Below are 23,337 nucleotides of genomic sequence, written 5' to 3'. Positions count from 1 at the left end.
TTGTTCATAACTTTATAGCAGTCATTATGTCTTCTGAGGAAGCTAAGTCAGCTTTATGCCTTTTGATAAAACGAGTAAAATGTGTTAGGATTTCTGACTTGAAAAACAAATTTAGAAATGGATATTTAAATTTCATATTTAGCGTAATAACATTCAGGAGAGTCTTCTATGAAATAATAAAATTTATTTTTCAAACAGAAATCTGTTTAATGTTGATTACTCAAGATAATTTAGACATTTCTATTGAGACGTTATGAAAGCAGAAATAGGTACGCACTCAGCATTTTATCAGATGGAAAAAAAGAATATGGTAAATGGGACTGTTACAAAATTTCTTATCTAGAAGCACAAGATTGGTACAAGACGACTGGCTTTTACTACCCCTAATTAGAAATATCACAACACCACAAACATATCAACTACTATTCATTGATGTTTTGTGGGTTTACCTTTAGTGTTCCTCACTATTGTTTTGGATGGAGAGCTGCTATTTAAGTACATAGGAATTTAACTTGATAAATGCTGTAGCACACAGAGCATTATTCAGAGAGATTTTATTAGTAACACACACTGTGGAAACTTCAAAAGAAAAGAGAACAATTCCTTTCCGCTTCTTCCCACCAACTACAAATTCAGTCTTGTCAAATGTTGGAAGTCTCTCATGTTCCTCCTCTTTTTGCAAAACCCTTCCAGAACCTGTTGCTCCTCTTTCATGTGAAGTGGGGAGATTACAAAGACAGAGCAGTCATACCAATTGTCCTCTTGCCTTCCAAGAAAGTCACAGTAAGAACTAACACAGTAAGTAAGGAATGACTGGGGTCACAGAGGTTGCTGTTGGGGTGACTATAAGGAACAAAAGGAGGAGGAGGAAAGACAGGCAACAGACAGCAAAGATATATTATTGTGATATATTCTGCAAAAAACTCATTAGGAAATCTGCACAACTTACTTGTAAGCAGTTCCTTTCCTGTAAGTTTTTCCACGTTGACAAGTAACATGGCCTAATATCTACAAATACCACCATGATGGATTTCCAACTTATCTATATGTAACCTTCATTAAATTTATTATGTTTGTTGTCATTTATTGTTAAGCCTAAAACACCTGGAAAACCAAAACTAAGGTAAAAGAAATCAAGATAGAATGTAACATATATGAGGAAAGAATCCTAACTGTTCTAAATATACTCAAAAACTTGTCTCAAAGGAAAAGAAGAACAAATATTCCGTAGTATGCCAAAGAGGCCTTGATATTGTGTAATTATGGACTGATTGCTGCAAAAACATTTTGAGTATCATAACTTTTTTCCTTGAAGGGACTTCAGAATGACTAATCCTTTCAAATGAGAGCAAACAATATACTGTAGTAGAAGAGTATTTATTAATACTAACAAGACAAAGAAAATTGCTGGTGTCATTAATAAAAAGAGAGAAATCACATATTTCTCTGCAGGACTCCTGAAATAATGTAAAACAGCATTATTAACCACTTTTACAATGCCTTAAACCTTCAGAATATTTTAATATCATCAATTAATTTGATTTTACTATATTCCTATGGGATGGGGAGTTGTGCATGTTACTTCTTGCTCATAAATGAGGAAAATATATATTGGAATTTATATGTTAATGAATTAAAATTAGAGCAGTGCAATAACCTGTGTGAAGCGGGTGCCTGTGGGGAAGCAGAGAAGGGAGCCAGTTATCTTTATATTATGCAAGTTGGCTGTCAGAGTTGAAAGGATGGCTTTTTGGATTTCATGGCAAAAGGCTTCTCCAGAAAATGTTTCAGGCTACATCCAACCTGCTGGACACAGAGGTGGTTCTGAATGCCTGGAGGCGAGTGCATGCCCTGACCACATCCGGGTCCCATACTGTGGTAAGACCTACTAGTGCACAAGCTGTCCCCTTCGTTTCAATGGGAAGGAAGCCTAGGCGTGGGGCCAGACTGAGTCTGTACTGTGCTCTTGTCAGGCCTCTGAATTGAGGGAACCAGGATCCTCTGGTTCGCTGCAGCACAAACATGTCGTTCTCCACAGGAGGAACACAAAAAAGGTACAGTATGCAACTAGATAAGGATACATATTAAGTATAACCAAAGTTAAATCAATTTGCATCTATTTTTACAGGTGGAATCATTCCCTAAACAAATTTCTTTCCTCGGTGTGGTGGTTCAGCCCCAGTCAGCACTAAACACCACACAACTGCTCTTTCACTCCCCCCACCCCTGAGGGATGGGGGAGAGAATCTGAAGAGCAAAAGCAAACAAAAGCCCAAAACCTGTGGGTTGAGATAAGAACAGTTAAATAATTAAAATAAAATAATAATGATTATAATGATTATGATAATAATAACAATATTGATAACATAATAAAAAGGAAAAGGAAAAGGGGAAAAGGGAGAAAACAAAAAACCACAAGCAATAAAACCGCTCATCACCACTGCTGGGCTGGTCCCCGAGATGCGATTGCTGCCTGCCTCCCCCGGCCAGCTCCTCCCAGGTAACATGCTGGGCATGACGTTACATGATATGGAATATCCCTTTGGCCAGTTTGAATCCGATCTCTTGGCTGTGCCCCCTCCCCTCCCGGCTTCTTGTGCACCCGGCAGAGCATGGGAAGCTGGAAAAGTCTTTCACTAGTACAAGCCCTACCCAGCAACAACCAGAACATTGGTGTGTTATCAACATTGTTTTCACACTAAGTCCAAAGCACAGCACTATGCCAGCTGCAGTGAAGAAAATTAACTCTATCCCTGCCAAAACCATGACATCCAGTCAGTTCTTTGTTTCTGCTGTTCAAAGATGATAGTGGAACTAAAAAATGATGAGCCTTCCCAATTCACTTTATGGTCCGTAAGACTCATTGGTTTGAACACAGACCAGATGAACTGATCTAGTAGGCTACATTAACTACACCGTAAGGATGACCAGCATCTTCTCTGTGGTTAAAATATCATAATATAATTGTATTCAGCCAGATTTTTATTTCTAAGAATAAAAAACCCAAACAAACAGCACACTAAGTTGTGTCTTTATAAAAATTCTCTCCTTCGAAGGACTTGAAAACTCTTTGCATTGCCTTTGTACCCCTTTGTATTGCAAGACAAGACTTTAACTTTCACTAAAGCCTGAAAATTTCTTACACCCTTATTAAGTGAATGACCCTTCAGTCTTCAGTGCTTGAAACTGTACTTCAGTATGAGAGGATTTCCCCACTCAACTCCTTGACACAGAATTCTGTGTGCTTGAAGTTTACACAAACTTAAATTTCTGACAGAATTTTAATATTTAATAGTAATTTCTAAATCGTTCTTGTATTAATTTGCCCAGATGCCATTTGAGATCATGTATAATTTTTAGCTTACTACCTTTTCTTCATTAATAGGATCTTCTCTAGTAATCTGATTTTAGGCATTACCAGATGGCTAAAGGGAGATGGTTAGAGGGTGTATGGACCTTTTGTTTGTCCCAAATAATTTTTCTCATGCAAAATGAAATAAAGAGGGTCCTCCCTTCTTCAAATTTTATACCTTTTGGCTGTAGTTTGAATAAAGCTTCCCTCTTTGACCTCAACATTCTGCAAGCTGACTTGTACAGAAGACTCCAGAAATCCATGCAGAACTGCTCTAGAAGCAGATTCTTACAGTCATTCACCTGCATTTTACAAGTGAGATCAAACATACTCTCCCTAACCTCCTTCAATCTAAAATAAAATCTAAAATAAAATCTAAAATAAAATAAAACTATTATTATCTATAAAACTGGGACCAATAGATAAGAAAAGTGTGAGAATATTTTAAGGGATTTTCTGCTTGGTAGTTTTCATGACCTGGCTTCCTTATTAGTCTGGCTTTTACATTAAAGTTTTGTATACTAATAAGGCTCCTCGGAAGATTCATTTCTAATATCCTAGTTTTCTCAAAAAAAATTAAAAAGCATTCTGTTATGACTGATGTTTACGTACGGAAGAATTTGATTCATTCTGAATACACTGAAGTATTTATTTTTAATAAAAATGAATATTCTTTCTCAGCCACTCCTTGTTGTTTGGGGTTTTTTTTGATGGTTTTGTTTATTTTATCATCTATGAACTGGGTCATGTACTAAGTCCTGGAAAGAAAAGCGGGTGAGGCTGGGCTTTATTTAGGGTTTCTTTCAATGTGATGCTTTTCACTTCTATCTCAGAAAAATTATTTTGTAAGTTATCATTGCTTCAAAGTTTTAGTGGATGCAGCGACTGTTTCTTTCACTAAATACCTTAAATGACGAAAGCGAGCAAAATGAGTTGAAACAATTTTGTCCACCATCACAAAAAAAAAAAAAAGAATAAACTATGTAAAATTATTTTTTCTTTAAGATTAAAGCCAACTTAACAGCTATAGTTTTCCATTGGTGATATTCTGGATACAGCATAAATTACTTATTTTTCAATTCCTTCTCCTCCTAAGAACTGCATTGGTCTGATTTTAATTTTGGTCTTATAGATCCCAAAGATAAGGCACTAAAGAAAAAACAAAGCAAAACAAAACAAAACTAACCAACCAAAAAATAAAAAACAAACCCCACCAACACCAAAGACACACACACACACACACAAATATTTAAAATGGAAATTTAGCAATTATATAACATCTCTGTTTGGGTTTGGGGTTTTTGTTTTCTTTCTTTTTTTTCTTTTTTTTTAGGTTGTAAAATGCAGTTCTTGTAAAACAAGAGTTAAAAAAAAATAATCACTGAGTATCATACCACAGGAACATTAATCTCATCTGAATCTCATTTGTATTTTGGCTGGGGGTCAAAACAAAAACCAGCATAGGTCTGTGTAGATATTCAGGTTCTTTTCAAATGTGGCACAAGATTTTACAGTCTCTTAGTGCTAATTTTCCAGATTTAAAGGCCAATGTGCCCAAATCTGAATCTTATATCAGATTTGAAGTGATCTGTTAGTCTAAGCCTGACCTGTTACCATCTCTTATCTTATACACAGGAAGTAACCAAATCTTCCGGTGTAAGTTAAACCAATTCATTTTCTTTCACCTACCTTTCACCTATCTTTCACCTATACTTAGTCTTGATTGTAGACATTCATGGAACTATTATAAATCACCTTTCAAATTGCATCAACTAACAAAATAAACAAACAAAGATGTCTCCTTATGTTTTACAGTAGGTTCCAGTTCTTTCTGATGAAAATCATCAGCATGACTTACATTATAGCATGTAATTGAAAAAAAACCCTCATGTCTGAAGCTGTTAAAATGACTAAAAATTGCCTTTAACCATTGAGTAGGCTGTAGGACCCAATTCCCATTGTGATCTGTGTTCTAACACATGCAATCCATTGTTTTCAAAATATTTAAATATCTCGATAGCTTTAAATCAATACACTCAGAAAACTTTCAGTATGTGTAGCCTGAAAAAATAGGAAAAAACCCAAAGGGGTTATTTTACTTTTTTGGAAAGTGAAAATAAATCAGACATTCGTATTATGCTACAAATGCTTTAGTCCATATTTTCTTGTTCACCTTATCTTCACAACCTGTAAAGCAATTTTATTTTAAGAATAGAGGAAAAGAAATACAATTTTTAAAAAAGCAGCACAGTATTATCAATATTCCATGAGATCATAAGGCCAATTCTTAGTTCTTGCAAAAAACAAAATCAAAAAAACTTAAAAAAACCCAAAGCCACCTAAATACCTATCTATGGAATTCTTAGCTGAAAAGCGCAGTCAGTATCTCTTTTCACAATGTGCAAAAAGTGTGCTATAAGTGAATGTATTTGTATTTCTTGCGAATTGAATGTGAGGTTTTGTCACCCTTGCTCTATATGTTTCTTTTGAAAACAACAGTACATAGCAATTTTCTTAAATGACACAAAACGTAATCCAATTGAAGATTTATGTTTGCATTTAAAAGATATATGTATATACGGGTATGACATATATCAGGTTTAGGATACAAGTCTGTTTATATATAAGGTTGTTTAGACTTATGTTTGTCTTTAAGAACAAAGATGAGAATTTTAAAATAGAAACCAAATTATGAATCATATGATACAACTTACAGGAAGTGGCTAAATGAAACTACATATCTCATTACTTCCCTCCACCAGTTTTATTCCTGAAAAAGAGTAGCTAACCAACTCAATTTCAATATAAGAGAATCCAGATTTTAGTTGATAATACACAAATCAGATTTCCTATTTAATGTTCCACACCACATAGGAAACACAACATGCTATCAATAGGAAATTTCCTACTTCTTCAGCTTCAGTAAAAGGGAGGGTTCCTACAGAAAGGCAAGTAGAAGAAAAATATTTAGTCCCTTTCAGGATGGCTTCCTTAATTCTCCCTTATTCACTCCTGTGAACTGTCAACATCTTTATTGGTGTAAGGCCTTGATTTTTTTCCCATTTGAATAACAATCTGGAAAAAGGGATAGGTCAAAACCTTATAGATCTCCCAGCACAGAAGAGGTAGACTTTTACAATCTTACATCATCCTGTGCTTCGGAGCAGAAGCTCTTCTACCATAATGTGGTCAACATTACTGACTTGGAACCCAAAGACCTTTTCATTGTTCTCTCAGAAATCCAAAGATTCAGTGGCAAATAAATTTTGTCCTCACAGACCTTACTAAGGTGGGCAATTGTTGAGAATAAATTTCTGTTGCCCAGTAAACTGCATCAGGAAGCATATCCTCGAGTGTACCTGGGCAGCAGGAATCTTCAGTCGTCTTTGCAGTGAGGTGGACACCTCAGGATGCCCAACAATAAGGAGTAGAAAATAAGACACAAATACCAAATGGGAAGACTGAGCGTAACCCCATTCAGGTCTGGCCTGCATGAGTTACTGATGGAAGTTTCACAATTCTGTTATTTAGCAAGGTTGTTTTTTAGTTAAAGAACCAGCCTTGTTACATAGTTATCAACTAATGACAAAAAAGGCCCACTAGAAAGTATAGAAATATGGATATATCCTACATATATCATACATTACCCTATCACCAATAGGAATATTTCAGTACATCCTTGTTTATAATGTACGTATCCACAATATTTTCTAGTTAGACTGAAAACAATGGTCAACACCAAACAGCTGACCTTTAAATCAGGATTTAGACTAACAAAATCTCCAGAAAAAATAATTCATTTTAAACATTACTCAACAGCACTGGAAAACAAAAGGCATATACATTTTAACACAATTTATCCTAAAATAAATTTTTAAAAGAAGGGTCATGAGCATTGTTTTACTTTTGTGTTGTGTTATGACATCTTCATTCCTGTACACTTAGCATGGCTGGGAAACAGCAATTTATCTTTACACTGCTAGTAAATTTGACTTTTAAAATCTTAATTAGTAGTAGCTACTAGCAACACTCAAATGAAAAGGAAAGAAACATATATATACTTGTTTCTTATAGCCTCTGATATATCATGTTCATCCAATCGACATATATATATATATTTCAAACATATACTTCAAACTTAATTTTGCGATATGTAAAGCCATTTGTCAGTACAGTGGATAACAACATGAATGTGAACTATAGCAAATTAGCAATCTGTGACAAACTGTCATAGGTAATTTAGCGTGGCATAACGCTGTACCACATTTAAGGGAATCAGGTCACTTATTAATTGAAAGCAAATTCAGGAAAAGATCAACCTTTTGATCCCCAAAATGATGTGCATACTGTTCTAATTTCAAATTGAAAGCACAGAAATCAAACTGTTGCATTCATTTTCCAAGATATTTTCACCTCCATCCCACAAATAATAATAGTAGCAATTGTAGTAGTTTCAACTCTGAACTAGAACTAAGTTGCACTGACACGCTGGAAATTTGATATCATCACAGGTAATCTATGAATAATTACTACTCAAGGCAAGTTACAGTACATGAACTATAACCTTGTTATGACTTTGTCTTTCTGCACTTTCTGGGCCCATCTGTTTTTCTCTACACTTGATCAGCCAAGCTAAGACGACCTATACTTTTTCTGGTGGTACAGAAAATGTTCACAAATTATAACCATGTCACTCCACTCCAATTTTTTTTTGTCCTTATAGCACAACAAATTGTTTTGTTGTGGCAGTAAACAGTGAAATAGTCTCTTCAGTGTCTAGTAATTAGTTCTAATACCAGCAGACAAATTAAAAGGCAGCAAAACAAAATGTCTCCATCAGGCACTTATAATACCTTCATAATACATAGAGTAGACGTTACGAAGACTAAGGGGGATAAATGAGAAGAAAGCTCATTTTGGCATCCAGCTTACTTTCAGATAATCTGGCTCATCCCTCTTGGCTGACACCAGACCAAGGATAATATTAAAGAGTAATAAACTCCTTCCAGCAAACCTCTGATTCCATGGTTCACTGGCCTCAGACCTAATCTATCAATCCATTTACTGAACAGTAAAAGGTAAGAAGCCCATTACAGATCTGTTATATGCGCTGGCAGGTGGTATATGACAAGAACTGAATTCATCACAAACTTCAGTGCTTACTACCCCTTTTGTATGTTTAGAAGCACTAGGTGGTTAGTTTACTTGGCTATCACAGCAGAAGACACTTTGAGCTTTGAAAATAAACAAAAAATTCCTGATGTGAAGGTAGAAAAAATAGTTATAAAACCCTTCATTTTTCATACTATTAAGACTTCACACAGATAGTGGGTTTTTTTCCATTATTACAAGAAATACTGGCTTTGGAGAGCATAGAATAAGTAAAACCAAGCTAGAATTTAAAAGTCAGGCTTTCAAATGTGGGCTTTAATCTTCATTCTCTGCTTAAACTACGTCTGAGGTAGCAGCCTATTAGAATCACTATTCAATAAAGTTGTCTAAAGAAATGTCATTTTAAAATTATTACTATCCAAGGGAAGAAAAACTCTTCATAGATCTATTCTCAAGGTCATCAGCACATGACACATAAACACCAAAAAGCAAAGAAAATACTGAAGCAAAAGCAAAAGAGCGTCTTTTATGTGACTGCGATTACTTCCATACTCAAATTCATTTCTTGGCTTATTTCCATTGCTGTAGGGCAACAGTTTCTCCAACTGTAAAGAAGGTTTGAAAATTACTTATTTCAAATACATCACATTGAAGGTTAAGAGTCACAAGTGTTGTCCCTCATTCCCCTGCTTGGCAGATCAAGGCAAAACAAAAATTTGTCATAACCTTATGAGATATTTGGCTGCATTCTCAGATGGTGTAAATTGTCACAGCTTCTCTGAAGTAAACAGAATTACTCTAGTGTACACCAGATAAGGGCCTACCTTCTGTTATTTATGTAACTGCCATGTATGTTTTATATTTTGAAAATAATATCATTCTGCAATAGGAGATAATCAGAAATGCTAGGTTGTTACATGTTCATTTCTAGCAGAGATGTCAGAAAACAAAACAAAGAGCAAAAAACAAAGGATTAAAGTATAAGGTACAGTCTTAGAAGTCAATGGAGAAAAAGAAAAGCCCCAGAGAAATCTCCGTGTGATGATGTTTGTCCACTGCCCTTTGAGGAACACAAAAAGTATATCCTCATCAAAACAACTGACTACAGAACCATCCTCAGGTGACTTACAGAAGTTTGCCTGATATAAAACTGCCAGAGCTCTGAGCTTTGGCTCACAGTAAAATCTGTGAGGTTTTTTTTTCAGAGCTTACAGATCTATAACTGAAGGAAGACAACATATGTCCCTCTGTCAGGCCTGCAGACTTTCTTTCCGTGATTTCTAATTTTATTACAGACCCTAGAGATTCAGAAGAGAAAGTGAAAGAATTAATTGAGGCTTCCTACACAAACTGTGAAAAAAAAAAAAAAAAAAAAAAGAAAAAAATATATAAAAGAAAAGAAAGATTCCTTTCAGCTTAATTGGAAAAATTCAATGATATTTTCTCCTCCCTCCCTACCCCACCATCTCTCAAGATCATATGGGAAACAGAAAGGCTTCAGAGAAAGAGAACACCTTCACAGAACATGTATGGATTTGAGTCTTGTTGTTCTCAAACTCAGTTTCTGTTCATTAAAAAAAAATACACAGCATTTTTCATATTCTTAAATTCAGCTACCAAGAGATAGCGAGAACTTCTCAGTTTTAACATCTCCATAAGTAGATAACTGAAATCAGAATGATGTGGTTAAGTAATGATCTGAAATGGAAGTTTAGTTTTCTGGTTTTAGTCTTTTAGGAGTAAATGGAAGTTTTCAAGTAGCAAATTCCAAGCCTAATGTCTTGCCAGAAACATTACTTAGGTATAGGAGACATAAACTTGTAAAGAGAATGCGTCACTAAACAGTAGCTTTGTCCCCCATATTTCATCCAGAACTACTTTCAGTGACATTCACTGCTGCTCTGACTGTGAAAAGTAACCTGGAATGTTTCTGCATTGGCAAGCAGAAAACGAAAATACAAAGTTTTTAGGTGTATGACTAATCAGTAGAAGCTTACATTCAGAGACAAATTACAGATTTTGTTAAAATATATTTGTGTAATTTTAATAAAATTAACTTTTTTTCTTGAAAACTAATGTTGTCCTTTTAATACTACAGCTCAGATATTCAAATTACAGTGCTTAAATCTGGCTATGTATATGCTTACTTCAGCTTGTAAATAACACTCTCTTGATCTTGAAGTGTTCCGAATTCTTCTATATACATTGATTTCAGAAACCCATTTGTAGAGTAAGAGATACTTCTGTCCAAGCACCCAAATAATGATTTATGTGTCCAACTCAGAGTTTGTGAATGTGATCAATATTTATTACCCACTTTTGCTCAAGCCATTAGCTAATAATCTGAGCCTTTCCAGACTGTTTCTGTTAGAAAGAAACTAATGAGAGTCCCACATCAAATAAGCTCCTGTTTATTTCCCAGGGCTGTGCTTGAAATTCAACTGTGTTCACAGAAACAGTAGAAAAAAAAATAATAAAAGCAATCCCAGAAAACCCCGGATGCAATATTCTTGACCAGAAACTCTAGCTTGCCTTTTCAGTAAGCTACTCAGAAGTTTTTCTCTTTTTTATTTTTCTTTTCCCCCAGAGCTAAACACAACAAATCCCTCTTCCCCCACCCCCCTTCAACTTTAACAAATAGATACCACAGGTTAATTTCCCAAATTCTGATTTTTATATCAATCTCAAGGGTAACCCTTCAGCTGATTCTACACTGACCTTTTCTGATCACACTAATCCACACCTCGGGTGGTGGTCCTCTGGACAACCCTTTCTACTATTTCTGTTACATGAGGTATGGAAAGCACTCAAATTATTTACCTCTCTATCAGATTTTCTATTAATTGTCATCAGTTTCCAAGACAAAAACATGCTACTTTAACAATAAAATATAACAAAATCCTCCTTTACTTCTCTCCATGAGTTTAGAGATCTGAGAAATTAAAATGAGCGGTACTTTGCTACACAGAAGCCAGAACTCAAAACTCAAGCTTGGAAGAAGCATAGTGGAAGGTGAAACAGTGGCTGCAGCTTCCACCTAGGGACTGGGGAGAGGAGAGAACTGGGAAGTGTTTCCATAAAGGCAACCCAGCCATTTGCTACTGCCTCTCACACACCTGAGTCACAGCAGCTGGAATGTTTACTGTACCCTCAAAAAAACTAGGCTACAAAAATGATTCTCTGCCTTCCACCCTTAAGCAGTAGACTTGTAATTTAGGGAGCATATTTGGATGCAACATCATCACTTCAGGCACTAATGGTCTTGGTTTGCTGTCACTGTTTCTCACATCAGTGTATCGTACCCATTTTTCTTCCTCAGGTTCATTATGCATACAAATATCTCCTCATACAGAGGAAAATAACACGTATCATAAAATATATTTGCTGCAGATTAAAATTTTATACCACAGTTACATCACTAATATGTCTAACCTTTAACAAGCGATGGTTAGCCTCCTTCAGTGTACTCTCAAGCTTATGTTTTTTGTCTGGGTTCAGCGATGCACTTCCAAGTGCTATTCCTCCGGTTTCATTTAATCGTTTCAGTATTCCCCTGTGTGGCGGCAGCTCTTCAACTCTTAACTGGAAGAGACAAATACAGCAGTTAAGATGAACTGTGGTAGAATTTTCAAGCTCTCTTATCTTCACCCTTATCGATTTGTGTATCAGCTGAAGGAATAAACTCAATTCAAGACAAAATAACCATTGCTTTATGAAAGTAGAAGGCTAACATCCCACCAGAAGTGACTGTATTAGGGGATCAAGCCTAAAGAGAGTCCTAAAAGGCAAAATACAGGGTTTCTTCAGATATTAGTCATTGTTATATGATAAATTCTACTCTGGACATTTAATAATAGCTCATGTTTATGAATTTTAATCTTTTAATATGGTAAAGAGCAAATACATTGGAGAAGAGTTTTAACATGTTCCACGCTATGAACACAATCACACAGATTGTATGTGGTGAAAAGCCTTCCAGTCTAACCTCATAATTAAGAATGTTCATGTATGTTCATAAACCCCCCCAAGTAAAGCCATAAGATGCAAGGCAGCATCTAAATGTACCACTTCTCCATTATGTATACAGTTACTGCAAACATATTGTTGAAGTAACTTGGTATATTGAGTAAGGATAGTGTGACTAAAAGACAAAGTTCGGGTTTTATTTTTCTTAACATAGTTCAGGTAGGTATGAAATGAGCCACGGTGCAAGCCAATGTGTTATTATTTCATGCATTAGGATGTATTCTCTTATGTAGCTCCAAAAGAACAAGGTGGGCTGTAAAAATAAGATACAGATAAGAGATACTTGCACCTTTAATTTTGGATTATGTATCCCTTGGGAATGCTACAATTGGGAAATATTTATGTATAAATGAGAAGTGGGAGCCTCCATGGTTCTAAACAATCAATTTAGACTTTAAACCCGTAATCAGGTATTTGCAAATTATAAGATGCTTTTAACACCCCTTATAAATATTTCTTTGCCTTCATTCTGATATCCTCAACAATGGAGGCAAAGCCTCACAAATTCTCTGTCCAACTCACTGACATCTTATACTAAACAGTCAGAGGGACAACTCAGCACATGTTTAAGTCCTCATTTCCTCAAATGCTATGCAGTACTATTTATCCTATTCTTGTTTATTTAGGAAGAAACTTGAAGACACATTTTTACTAAAGAATCTTTTAGATTGTGTTCAGATTTTGTTGAAAGAAAGATAGAAGAAACTGATGATTTCCCTTCAGATCCTTTAGTGCTCTATTCCATCACCTGCTGAATTTGTTCAGCTTGGATTGGCATAAAGGATAACCAGTCCTTATCCTCAACAGAGAACAGGAAACCCGTAGTCAGGTATTCCATAAGTAATATACATTTTCCAACTATAATTTAAGTTATTATTGCACAAGTTATCAAACAGTCATTGCGTTGGACACAGTTCAAAAACTAAACAGAGTAACATCTATTAGATATATTTATTAGCAGGATTGTAGTCTAAAAGCTATAACATCTTCATGAAAATATTCCAGCCTTTAAAAACAAATATTTAAAATTCTGTTGGGTTTTTTTAATAAAACAATTTTTAAAAAAATCTAAACGTTTAGTCTAGACAAAGTTGCAGTGATACTTTAACTAGTTGACTTTTATAATTACGCATGCGATTCTAGATATTCTTGTGAAATACTGAATACTGTTTCCTAAGTGAGAAGTTACAAAATATTAAGAAGACAGCTACAGATAAATGCTTTACAGATAAAACAGTCAAGCTCTGAATTAAGAAATGATGATTAAAAAAAAATATTAATTAGTTAGTGGCAGGATATTTTTTCCTATTTTAGCATGATCAGTATATATTTGTACATGGGTTTTGAAATTCCAGTGCTTTTGTTTATCTAAAAAAGTTACATAAATGTTGTGTTTGATGGCAGAAGCCTGCTCTGAAAATAGCGTTTAATTTTTTTTTCAATGTAGAGTTGACAAATTAAGGAAACATTAAGAATAAAACTCACCATACCTTTACTTTGCTAAGGCAGTCTCTTAACTGGTCTTCATTCCCTGTTTCAAGGGGAATACCAATAACACGCTCTCCTTCCTCTAACCATAAAATCAACTTGTTCAAATCCTCTTGAAATTCTGATAAAATATTCTTTTCTTCCTCTAGTCTGTAACAAAAATTTGAAGTCAATGTTTCCATATGTTTGTTTTTATGATGAAGTGCTCATCCATACTAAAAGAAAGACTAGGGAAAAATGACTTCTCATCATTTATATTAATTATTTTTAAAAGTGTGCCATAGATTTTTTTCATATCAAAATTATCAGACCAGAACCCTTTTAACATGGCATTAATATATTTTAAAAGGAAAATCTCAAGTCATAATTTGCAATGTCACTAAATTCCGTTTCTGCGTTACATATGGCAGGAAGCAAACAAGCATGACAGAACTAGAGCTAGATTTTTGTGTGAACTAATGGCCAGAGTCAGAAACTAAGAATTCTAGCACCAAATTTTAGCAGATTGAATCTGTAAAAAGTTACACTTAAACCCATTTGGACATATTATACAAAGAGATATTTTGGTGACCTTGTCACATGCTTTGTGTAAAGCATTCCAGTTGAGATCCACGAAAAGTAGGTAAGGTTTGTAGTCCATGAGAAGGATTAGGAGAGTATTTATCTCACCCAACTTTAGATGTCTACTTTGTCTCCATCTACAACTCAGCTGTTGAATTTCTCACCCAGTTTCTCTTCATTGAATGTCAATTGGCATTTCTAGGGTACGATACATGGATTCATCTTAGATTATTACAATACGAAGAGATTAATTCTGCCATACAATTATTTTCTTCTATTAATTAAAGGAAATCCAGATGACCAACTAAGACGTAAACATTGCAGGTGTATGAAGTCAAAGAAGACTACTTTCACCATGTCTGTAAAAATATATGGAGATCTGAACTTTTGTGCCTAAGCTTCCAAAGTTATCAAGAGATACAAGAGAAATTTAAAGGGCAGCAAGGAGCAGAACTGGCAGAATGCAGGCTCTTTGGGATTAACATTATGGGCAGATCTCTTCTGAAGGATAATAACTATGTTTTATATAAATCACATGTGATTTATCCTTCAAACTTATTTACAAAACTGAGGTTACACTGAGTCTTACCTGTATGGAAAGATGAAATAATTAATAAAATTAAACAATAATTAATAACCCATTAAATAATAATAGGGGAATTGTTGCTGTTATTTCATTAAGGTTACTTGAGATCAAAGTAAAAGATGGGTTTTTCTCTTTTTTTTTTTTAATTATTGTTATTTCAAAGATCCAACCGAGTTTGAGAGGTTAGGTCATTTATTACACATAATAAGAGGTTATATTAATGTTTTAAGAATATAAATCAACTTTAAAATGGAGAATCAAGGTCAATATTAATACTTTATTTCTGAATGCAAAAATGTATTGAAACAGAATGAAAATGGTTTTAACTTTCTCTCGTCTCCCATACTTACCATGGCGGTCAGTGCCCACAGAACACGCTGAGAATTCAAATGGAATGACACTTATTTTAAACCATGCCACTATTTATTTACAAACATTTTTTTATTTTTTTTAGGAAACTCTTTTCTGATGGATGATTTAAGCAAAGATGTCACTTTAGAAAAGCTATGTGAATAAGCTTCAGGCAAAAGAGAATCAATAAAAAGTGTGAGCTTCACATCATCTAACAAAAAAGTACTGAAAACAGTTGTTGCTTGACACACTTGCCTGTGCACATGCACACACACAGCCTGACAAACAGCTTAGAAACTATAGATTAAAAATATTTTTCAAGCAGAACAGAAATTTAGAAATTTCTATCAGTCCGTATCTTACATAAGTTTGTACATCCAAGTCCATGAAGCATTGCACCCTATATTAAGAAAGCTAACTTAAAGTCATTAACGTCTTGTATGACTTTTTTTTTTTACTCACTGTAATTTCCAGAGAATAAAAGTATTCATGTGACTTCGAGTGTTCCGCATTTGAAACATTTATTACAAGGAAAGAAAGCTGCATCCTTAAAGTTTTAAGTCAAATCATTGAGTTACAGGGAGAACAATGGAAAAGCACCTGTAATATTTGTAAAATTCCTTGTAACTAACATCATCCTCTTTACAGTGTAAAATGGGAGAAGTCTGGTCTTGTCAGCAGTGAAAATTCTAGTAGTGAGGAGGAGCATAAGCATATGTGCTGAATTAAATTTCATTTCACAGCAAAAGAATCCTCTGACTTCATGGTACAAGCAAGAAATTTTTATAGATGAAGATTTTTGAGGAGGGAAAGAGTCTTGCTGTTGGAATGCTGACTATTCTAAAATAAAACCAGAAGCATACAATTCAACTACTATTTTGCACAACTTGCAAACTAGCAAAAGTTTTGCTAGTGCTTTACCTGCTTTCCATCTTATTGGTGTTTATTGCATTTCCTTAGCATGACGTCCTTGCAAGATGAGAATTGCTATACTAGATGAATAAATACTCTATAGGCTATACAGACCCCTCGCCAAAATAGTAGATTAAAAACCAAGGCAAGGTACCAAAGACAACACTCTTGACGAGACTTCACATTCCTCAGTCTGGTTGCATGTGTCACATCTTAAGGAGCCCTGAAAGATATGTTAGTTGCCATACATGTGACAGTCTCTCCTGGGTGGCAAAAGCCAGGCAAGAAGACATCACTACTAAGATGTTCCTGAAAAAGAAAAGCGTTTCCATTCGATTTACCAAACATCCTTTGAAATTGTCTCCAACTATTGTCCTAAATCCATCCTTTCTTTTGTTGTTAAAAAAGCTAAGACAGTAGTAACTTCAACAAGACTTGCAGTGAGTATCTTGGACAGGAAAAAACTTATAAAGCAGTGTTATGCTTTATAACAATTCTGAAATATGAAGCATTATTTCTTTGTTTATCTTCAAGTTTAATTCTTTTGTCGAATTTATTTAAACATGTAGTAGTGATAATAATGAACAAGATAATTAAAATTCTCCATTTACAATTAAGTGCTAGATATTTTATTTCCTGAGTCAATTCAATGCATTTAGATAAGAAAAAAACCCCTATGTTTTTCTTGAAATATTGGCTGTGAATTACAAATATTCTTAATACTTTTTCAGGAAATGGATTTGCAGTGATTATGGCTAAAAAAAAATTTATATGCACACAGAAAAACAAGTGCAAAATCTATTATTATTATGAAGTCCAGTAATAAATCATGCATTCAGTCATAATATATATACAGAGTTTGTGTAAAGGAGATTAATAAAAGCCAGTACAAGTTTAAATGGAGGATGTTTTCTTCCCTAGCTCAGCTGATATATCCATAGATTACTATTATCTCTAGCATTTCGGGTGGATTGTAGCTGGAATTTCAGGTAAGCAATAAATTTAAAACTGCCCTCACACAGGACCATTTTTTGTCTGCTGGTGTTCAAGAACCAGAGAGTGAGGAGTTGCATGCTCTAAGGCTCCAGAAATATGGGTAAATAGGGTTTAGTAGTCTCTTTTGAGAAACAGAAATACACTCTGGAGACAAGGAGGTGGATACTCTTGAGTGTATATTGGGAAGTGCGTACTGATAGAAAAAGAACCGGCCAAAGATCAGGAGCAAAGATGGGCATACCTATGGAAAATAAACATAATTCACAAGAACTGGAGCTTGGTGGATGACATTTTTCTGCATTTCCACCATGTTTTGAATCTTGACTGGAAAGCCAGCTGTCTGCAAGGGGACACATTAACACTGTCATTAATTACCTTTCACATGCTGGGGGGGGGGGATTCTCATTCATGTACACTGTACTTCACAAAGACCTAACTCAGCAATCTATATTTCTCAATTCTACTACAAGTGGAACTGAATTAAATGGTACTCCACAGCCCAAAGAAATCCAGAAGTAAAATTTTCACAACCAAACATGACTGTGCACAGATTTTCAAGTCTCAGGAGAGGTCCTTATGCAGAATTAGATCACAGAGAAGCATAAAGAGACTAAATAAAACTGGCGTGGTGGAAAGTCCAAGAGGTTCAAAAAGATTTCAGAAAGTAATAATTGACTAATATTGAACCATTTGTTACTTTCCACTACCACCATACATCTAAGCGTTTAAAGGAAGCGCACAGGACAGAAGATAAGATACTTCACAACAGAATACATTGTCCCTCAGGAGCTGCAGCCACATTGTGACAGAAGTTAATGCAGCACAGACAGACAGCCACCGCCTCGTGGGGTCAGTACCAGTGGGGTCAGCAGCTCTTCCCAGATGGAGAAAGACATAGGGACGCTGTGGTTTTCCTCCTTCCTTCAGGCTCTATCTCCCCCTGATTTAAGCTATTTAGACAAAACCTTTTTTTTTTTCCTCCCTGTATAGAGTGAATAGGTTTACATTTTTGCAACAGACAAATTAAGCAGTAAAGATTTAAATTTCTTTACATTGCCAGAGGAAAGTCTTGCACTGACAAGAGTGGACTTTGGAAACTAACATACATCATGTCCTATTTTCCTGTGGCAAATAATTATTGCCAATATTTCTAGGTGGTTTCAGAAACCAGCACTGCAACTTTTAAACATATTGTTGTCTTCAAGAACAGCTCCTTTTTATGATTTCACAGGGTGTCACTGCAGATGAGAAAATACTGGTTTCAAAATTAAATCTGTGAGGTTATTGTAAAAAACAAAAGCTATAATAAAATGTTGGCTGATAAGTTCAATTTTTTAATTGTATTGATTAATTTAATTAGTTTTTAAATTGTAATTTATTAGAAAGAATAATTATTTGATCAACTAGGTAGCTGGATTTAACCCACTTTAATGTTTGACCACAGCCTTTTGGCCAACGACATCTGATTTTTCAAAAAGGTAACACTGATTTGCTCTGAGGACAGAAGAGGAAAGCCTGCTAGATGGAGACTCTGATCAGTTAAGTCATCAGCTAAATTTATTGTCTGGTGAATTGCTTTAAAATACCTAGAAGTCAAAGAAGGCAGCCAATGAAGGTAAGATGTCACGATCCAGAATATGAGAATCACACCTAATAATGGACTTAAAAATCAGGGTGATCTATAGGAAAGGTAATAATTGTGATTCTTTTAGAAATAGGAACTCAATGCTTTTTAATAGCATAAACTGCTTAGTCAAGAAATCTACTGCAGCACTAGAATTGTTGATAGTGTAAAGCCATAAGCAAAGCTGATGTAATCATTGTTTTGTAATGTAATTTTTATGTTCCAAAGGTGCTTCAAAGCTGGAAAATACTGTATCAGAGGCCTCTATCAAAATGGGACCTAATTAAAAAATTGTTTTCTGTAGATGGTAAAGGCGGTAGGAACACGACAGTGACTCCCAACATTTTCTGTATAGTTAAATAGGCATCAGTAAAAAAACACCTGACAACTGTTCTACTGGATGTCCCATAAAAACTTTCACTCTAAAAATTACTCACGACCTTACCAAAGAGAAAGTATATCTTCAATATACAAAACTCAATATTCATAACTACACTTAGAGCATGAAACTACTGTTTTTGAAACTAAATTTCTATTTTAACTTAAATGGTTGGCAAATTTCTGCTGCTCTGAACATGCTCTGAATAAAAGTTCTAGATCAAGTTCCTGCTTTAGATCCGGAATGGAATTCTAAATCAGCAAACAGATTTGTTTGCTTTCATTCTTAACACATAATATTCTAATATTTTCTAGACATATGAGCCCACTACTGCTCTTTTTTAAGCTTATAAAAAATTACTCCGCAGTAACTTCCTAGAGATTAAACAAACACAAGCCACTGGTGCCAAAACAAAGAAAGAGAAGATATTTACTGTAAAAACAACAAAATCCGCTGAAACTATTTTTGTTTTTATATATGCACAGATAATACACCCATGCATATATAGACAAACATAGATACAGGTGTGCATATATATTCACACACATATATTTATACAAACAAATTTTAAAAGTTAACATCATAAATACCAAAACAAGCCAATTAACAACCTTACTTTCCCACTTTTGTCTTAATTTTTTTTATGGAAACCTGCATGACTGTTTTCAGAAACTGTTGTTTGTCTAGGATTTCTGGAAATGCGATGAACTCTAATATTTCTTGTGCTTGTGTACTACAGCTCTGAATCTCTTACAGAGTACTGTTATGCAGCTAGAAATTCTGGACCTTGCTGATGCAAACAGACGCACCCATCTTGGTTGTACAGGACATGCGGAGAAGGACCAACTTCACAGCATTCCACTGATTACAGTGTTCTTCACTGAGAAGTATATGTGTGCTTGAGAGGTCAAATGCTCTTCTCAAGCCAAAATAGGTTACCTAAAACCAGCTAATAAAAACATTTATTTTTTGTGAAACTGAGGCAGATGCTAACCTATGCGGAGATCTGTAACTATAAAACTAAAGGAAAACTAGCTCCCTGTAATCTTAAAAGCGGAAGCACGACTTCAAATCTTCCTGAGGCAGTGTCCCTATCTGCCCCAATTACACAGAAGTTTGGAATCCGTCACTCAGTGCTACACCATGAACCACGCAGCAAAACCTCTGTTCCTCAACCTGACTGGGTTCCCCAGAACCTAAGCTTTCCGCAACAGCTGTACTTTTTATGTTCCCTGTCACTTCTACTCATTTGTAAAGCGTGTAGCCCAGTGGAGGCATTATATGATGGTACCCTAAGGATAAACCTGAGAAAGATACTACTTTAAATATGTTAATTCTGGCACAGAAAAGACAGAACGTTCGACTCAATGCACCTGAGAGCAAAATTATTGAGCTGTATAGTATTTTGAATAAGAAATCAAAAAGATTTCTTGTCTCCTAGCAGAGATAGCAATAGGCAAGATTCCTTTTTCTTCTTAAGTACACTGTCAGTTTTATCACCCTTATGAATTCAGCTGCAACCTTTAAAACATTTAAAACTTTTCCTAGTCATGAGGGAAACATTTTTACTTTGATGACTAATTTAAATGTTGATCAGAAGGATTGAGTTTTATTATCTGAGCAATGTGGGATGCTTTCAACCTAAGATTTCCCAGGAATTCTTTTAGAGGTGTTTACTCTCTGTGTGTGTATGTGTGAGACAAAAAAAATAATGTTCCATAAACATCTACTCCCTTATCTTAGTCAGGAACGATATATAATATCGTCCATTGCAATTAACAGGAGCTGCAAGTGCACTTCGTAATTTCCTTTACAATTTGTTCTTGGCCTGCTAGAACATTACTTCTGTTATAAATAACATCCTGCATGACAAGTATCGTATTATGCAAGACACTGAAATAAAGCACTCTCTATAGTAGCTGAACCAGTTAATCAAATAAAAAGTTTTACCTTGATGACTGATTGCACCTTTTGAACAAGCTGAATTCTATCACCGTAATTACATTTGGAACAACAGATACATGTAATTTCTATGTCTTTAAATTCATGGCAGCAATGACAAATTAACAGTAAATTGTTATTAAGGGACCACGTTCTTCCGAATCCTAGCCTAAACAAACTGGAAGCCACCAGTTGACTCAGACATGGACAGAGCCGCTCTTGAGAAAACAGTTGGGGACGCACCTTGCTGGATAAGCAGGTGACTGAGGAACAAGATGTCATTTCTGCAGCTGGTCCTATGGAGCCAAGCAGATCTACCTCCAGCACAGATCTGCATGCTGTTATATACCACTGCCTTATCCTTTTAAACCAGTCTAAGTTCCCAAAGAACTTTTAAACTGCTTTTCTGTCAGCAGTTTATTTAATTAACCCTGAAATGTAACCCATCTTATTTGATGGAAAATTCTCAAACTAGGGCAGAGAAGTGCGGAATTTAATATGTAACTTTTGGCCTTCTGTGTGACTGCTGTTCTCAGGCACATTACTTTGTGTTTCCATATTAAAACATGGCAGCTTTCTGTTTGTATTTCTAAATTCATAGGGCCCCTTGGTCAACTATTCTGACTGCATGGCTGTTTCTATGGATTTTATATACATTATACTTCTGGAAGCAAATGTATTAATATTCCGTACTTACTCTAAAGTAGCAAATTAAATTAATTAAAAATTATTTTTCCTAATAACATTTTGTATATATCGTATTTCATAGATTAAGGATTAGTTTTCCTGACAGTGTTAAACAGAATCAATAACAAATTCTTATAGTAGTCCACAAAATACCCTGGATAGGCTGTTTTTTAATTAACATTAATCCTTAGTTATAATGGTTATTACATCAATATTTATGGACCGTTTCAGGTAAGCTTATATTTTCATTTACAGTTTCTAGAAATCATATGAAATGCATATTGCAGCTCATGTATTTCCTCCATAGTCAACAGTGTGATACCAATACCATAGCAACCTGTAAATAGTTTGTGAAGCACATCAGAATTTTGCAGTTTGTAACTGCACACACAAGTGATGTTGGACTTACTTGGGAGGTGTCAGCTAGAGACAGAAAACATGCCATCACAGGAGTAGGACAGAACTGCACTTGTGACTCATATTCCCACTTGCACTTCCAATAATGTTTTGGTGTCTCTATTTTTTTAACATTCAGTTGTTGATTTTGTATTTATGGTATTTCTAAGATTAGGAATTAGTGCATTTAGTAGCTGTTACTGAGAATATAAGAAACCACCAAAATAGTAACTTGACAATTTAGAGAAAATATTTACTAAGAGAGAATGAATTTTCTTTCTTTCTTTCTTTCTTTCTCTAAGAAATATGCAAATATGCTTCATTTGGGTAAGGAAATTTAAATAAAATAATTGAAATTAAAAATATCACAGAAACTTTGAGAAGTCAGATGTAAATACTAAACCATAGGAAGTTTAACTACACTACTTGTAAACACAATGCAAATTTATACCAGAGTGATTCTTTTCAAGTGATTTATTGTAAGAAATCCAGTCAAAAAAAGAAAATTTGGAAAATTCAATATATAACTAAGTTTATGTTGGAAAGAAAAATATATTTATTGACTTAACTGTCATGAAATCTCTTCATCCTAAGCCAGCTTTTAAACTGCAGTGAGAAGCTAATCACAGCCTTCAATATTACTGAGTAATAGGTAAAGGAAACCAGTCACTGGTAGCTAGTGTGTTATGGCACAAAAAAAAGAAAAAAGAGAATACGGCAATGAAGGTAAGGTATGAAAAATATTAGGAAGTATATTTACTTCATAAAAGTATTTTTTATTTAGAACAGAAGGCTTGTGATTTTGTATTCAGAAAAGTCTTTGAAAGTATTCTGGTGAACAGCCTTTGTTCTGTCATTCTTTGCATAATTACTTCAAACTCGCTTGAGTAGAGATCTGAACAGACAGTCTGCAGGTTCAAGCTCAT

General features: G+C 34.8%; 1 protein-coding gene across 8 annotated transcripts in view; it reads right to left on the bottom strand.

Moving 5' to 3' along the window:
* DMD (dystrophin) overlaps positions 1-23,337 on the bottom strand; it is a 1,139,896-nt gene that overhangs the window by 408,358 nt on the left and 708,201 nt on the right. For all 8 annotated transcript variants that reach the window (XM_064473561.1, XM_064473589.1, XM_064473531.1 and 5 more), the window contains 2 exons: positions 13,981-14,128; positions 11,897-12,046 (listed from right to left, as the gene is read on the bottom strand). In XM_064473561.1, coding sequence (XP_064329631.1) covers positions 11,897-12,046; positions 13,981-14,128 — 298 coding nt within the window. The remainder of the gene's footprint in view (positions 1-11,896; positions 12,047-13,980; positions 14,129-23,337) is intronic.

This window comes from Phalacrocorax carbo, chromosome 1, assembly GCF_963921805.1.
Source record: "Phalacrocorax carbo chromosome 1, bPhaCar2.1, whole genome shotgun sequence".
Taxonomy (NCBI): Eukaryota; Metazoa; Chordata; class Aves; order Suliformes; family Phalacrocoracidae; genus Phalacrocorax; species Phalacrocorax carbo.
Note: the sequence above shows the minus strand (reverse complement) of the source record. Positions and strands in the feature narration are given on the sequence as shown.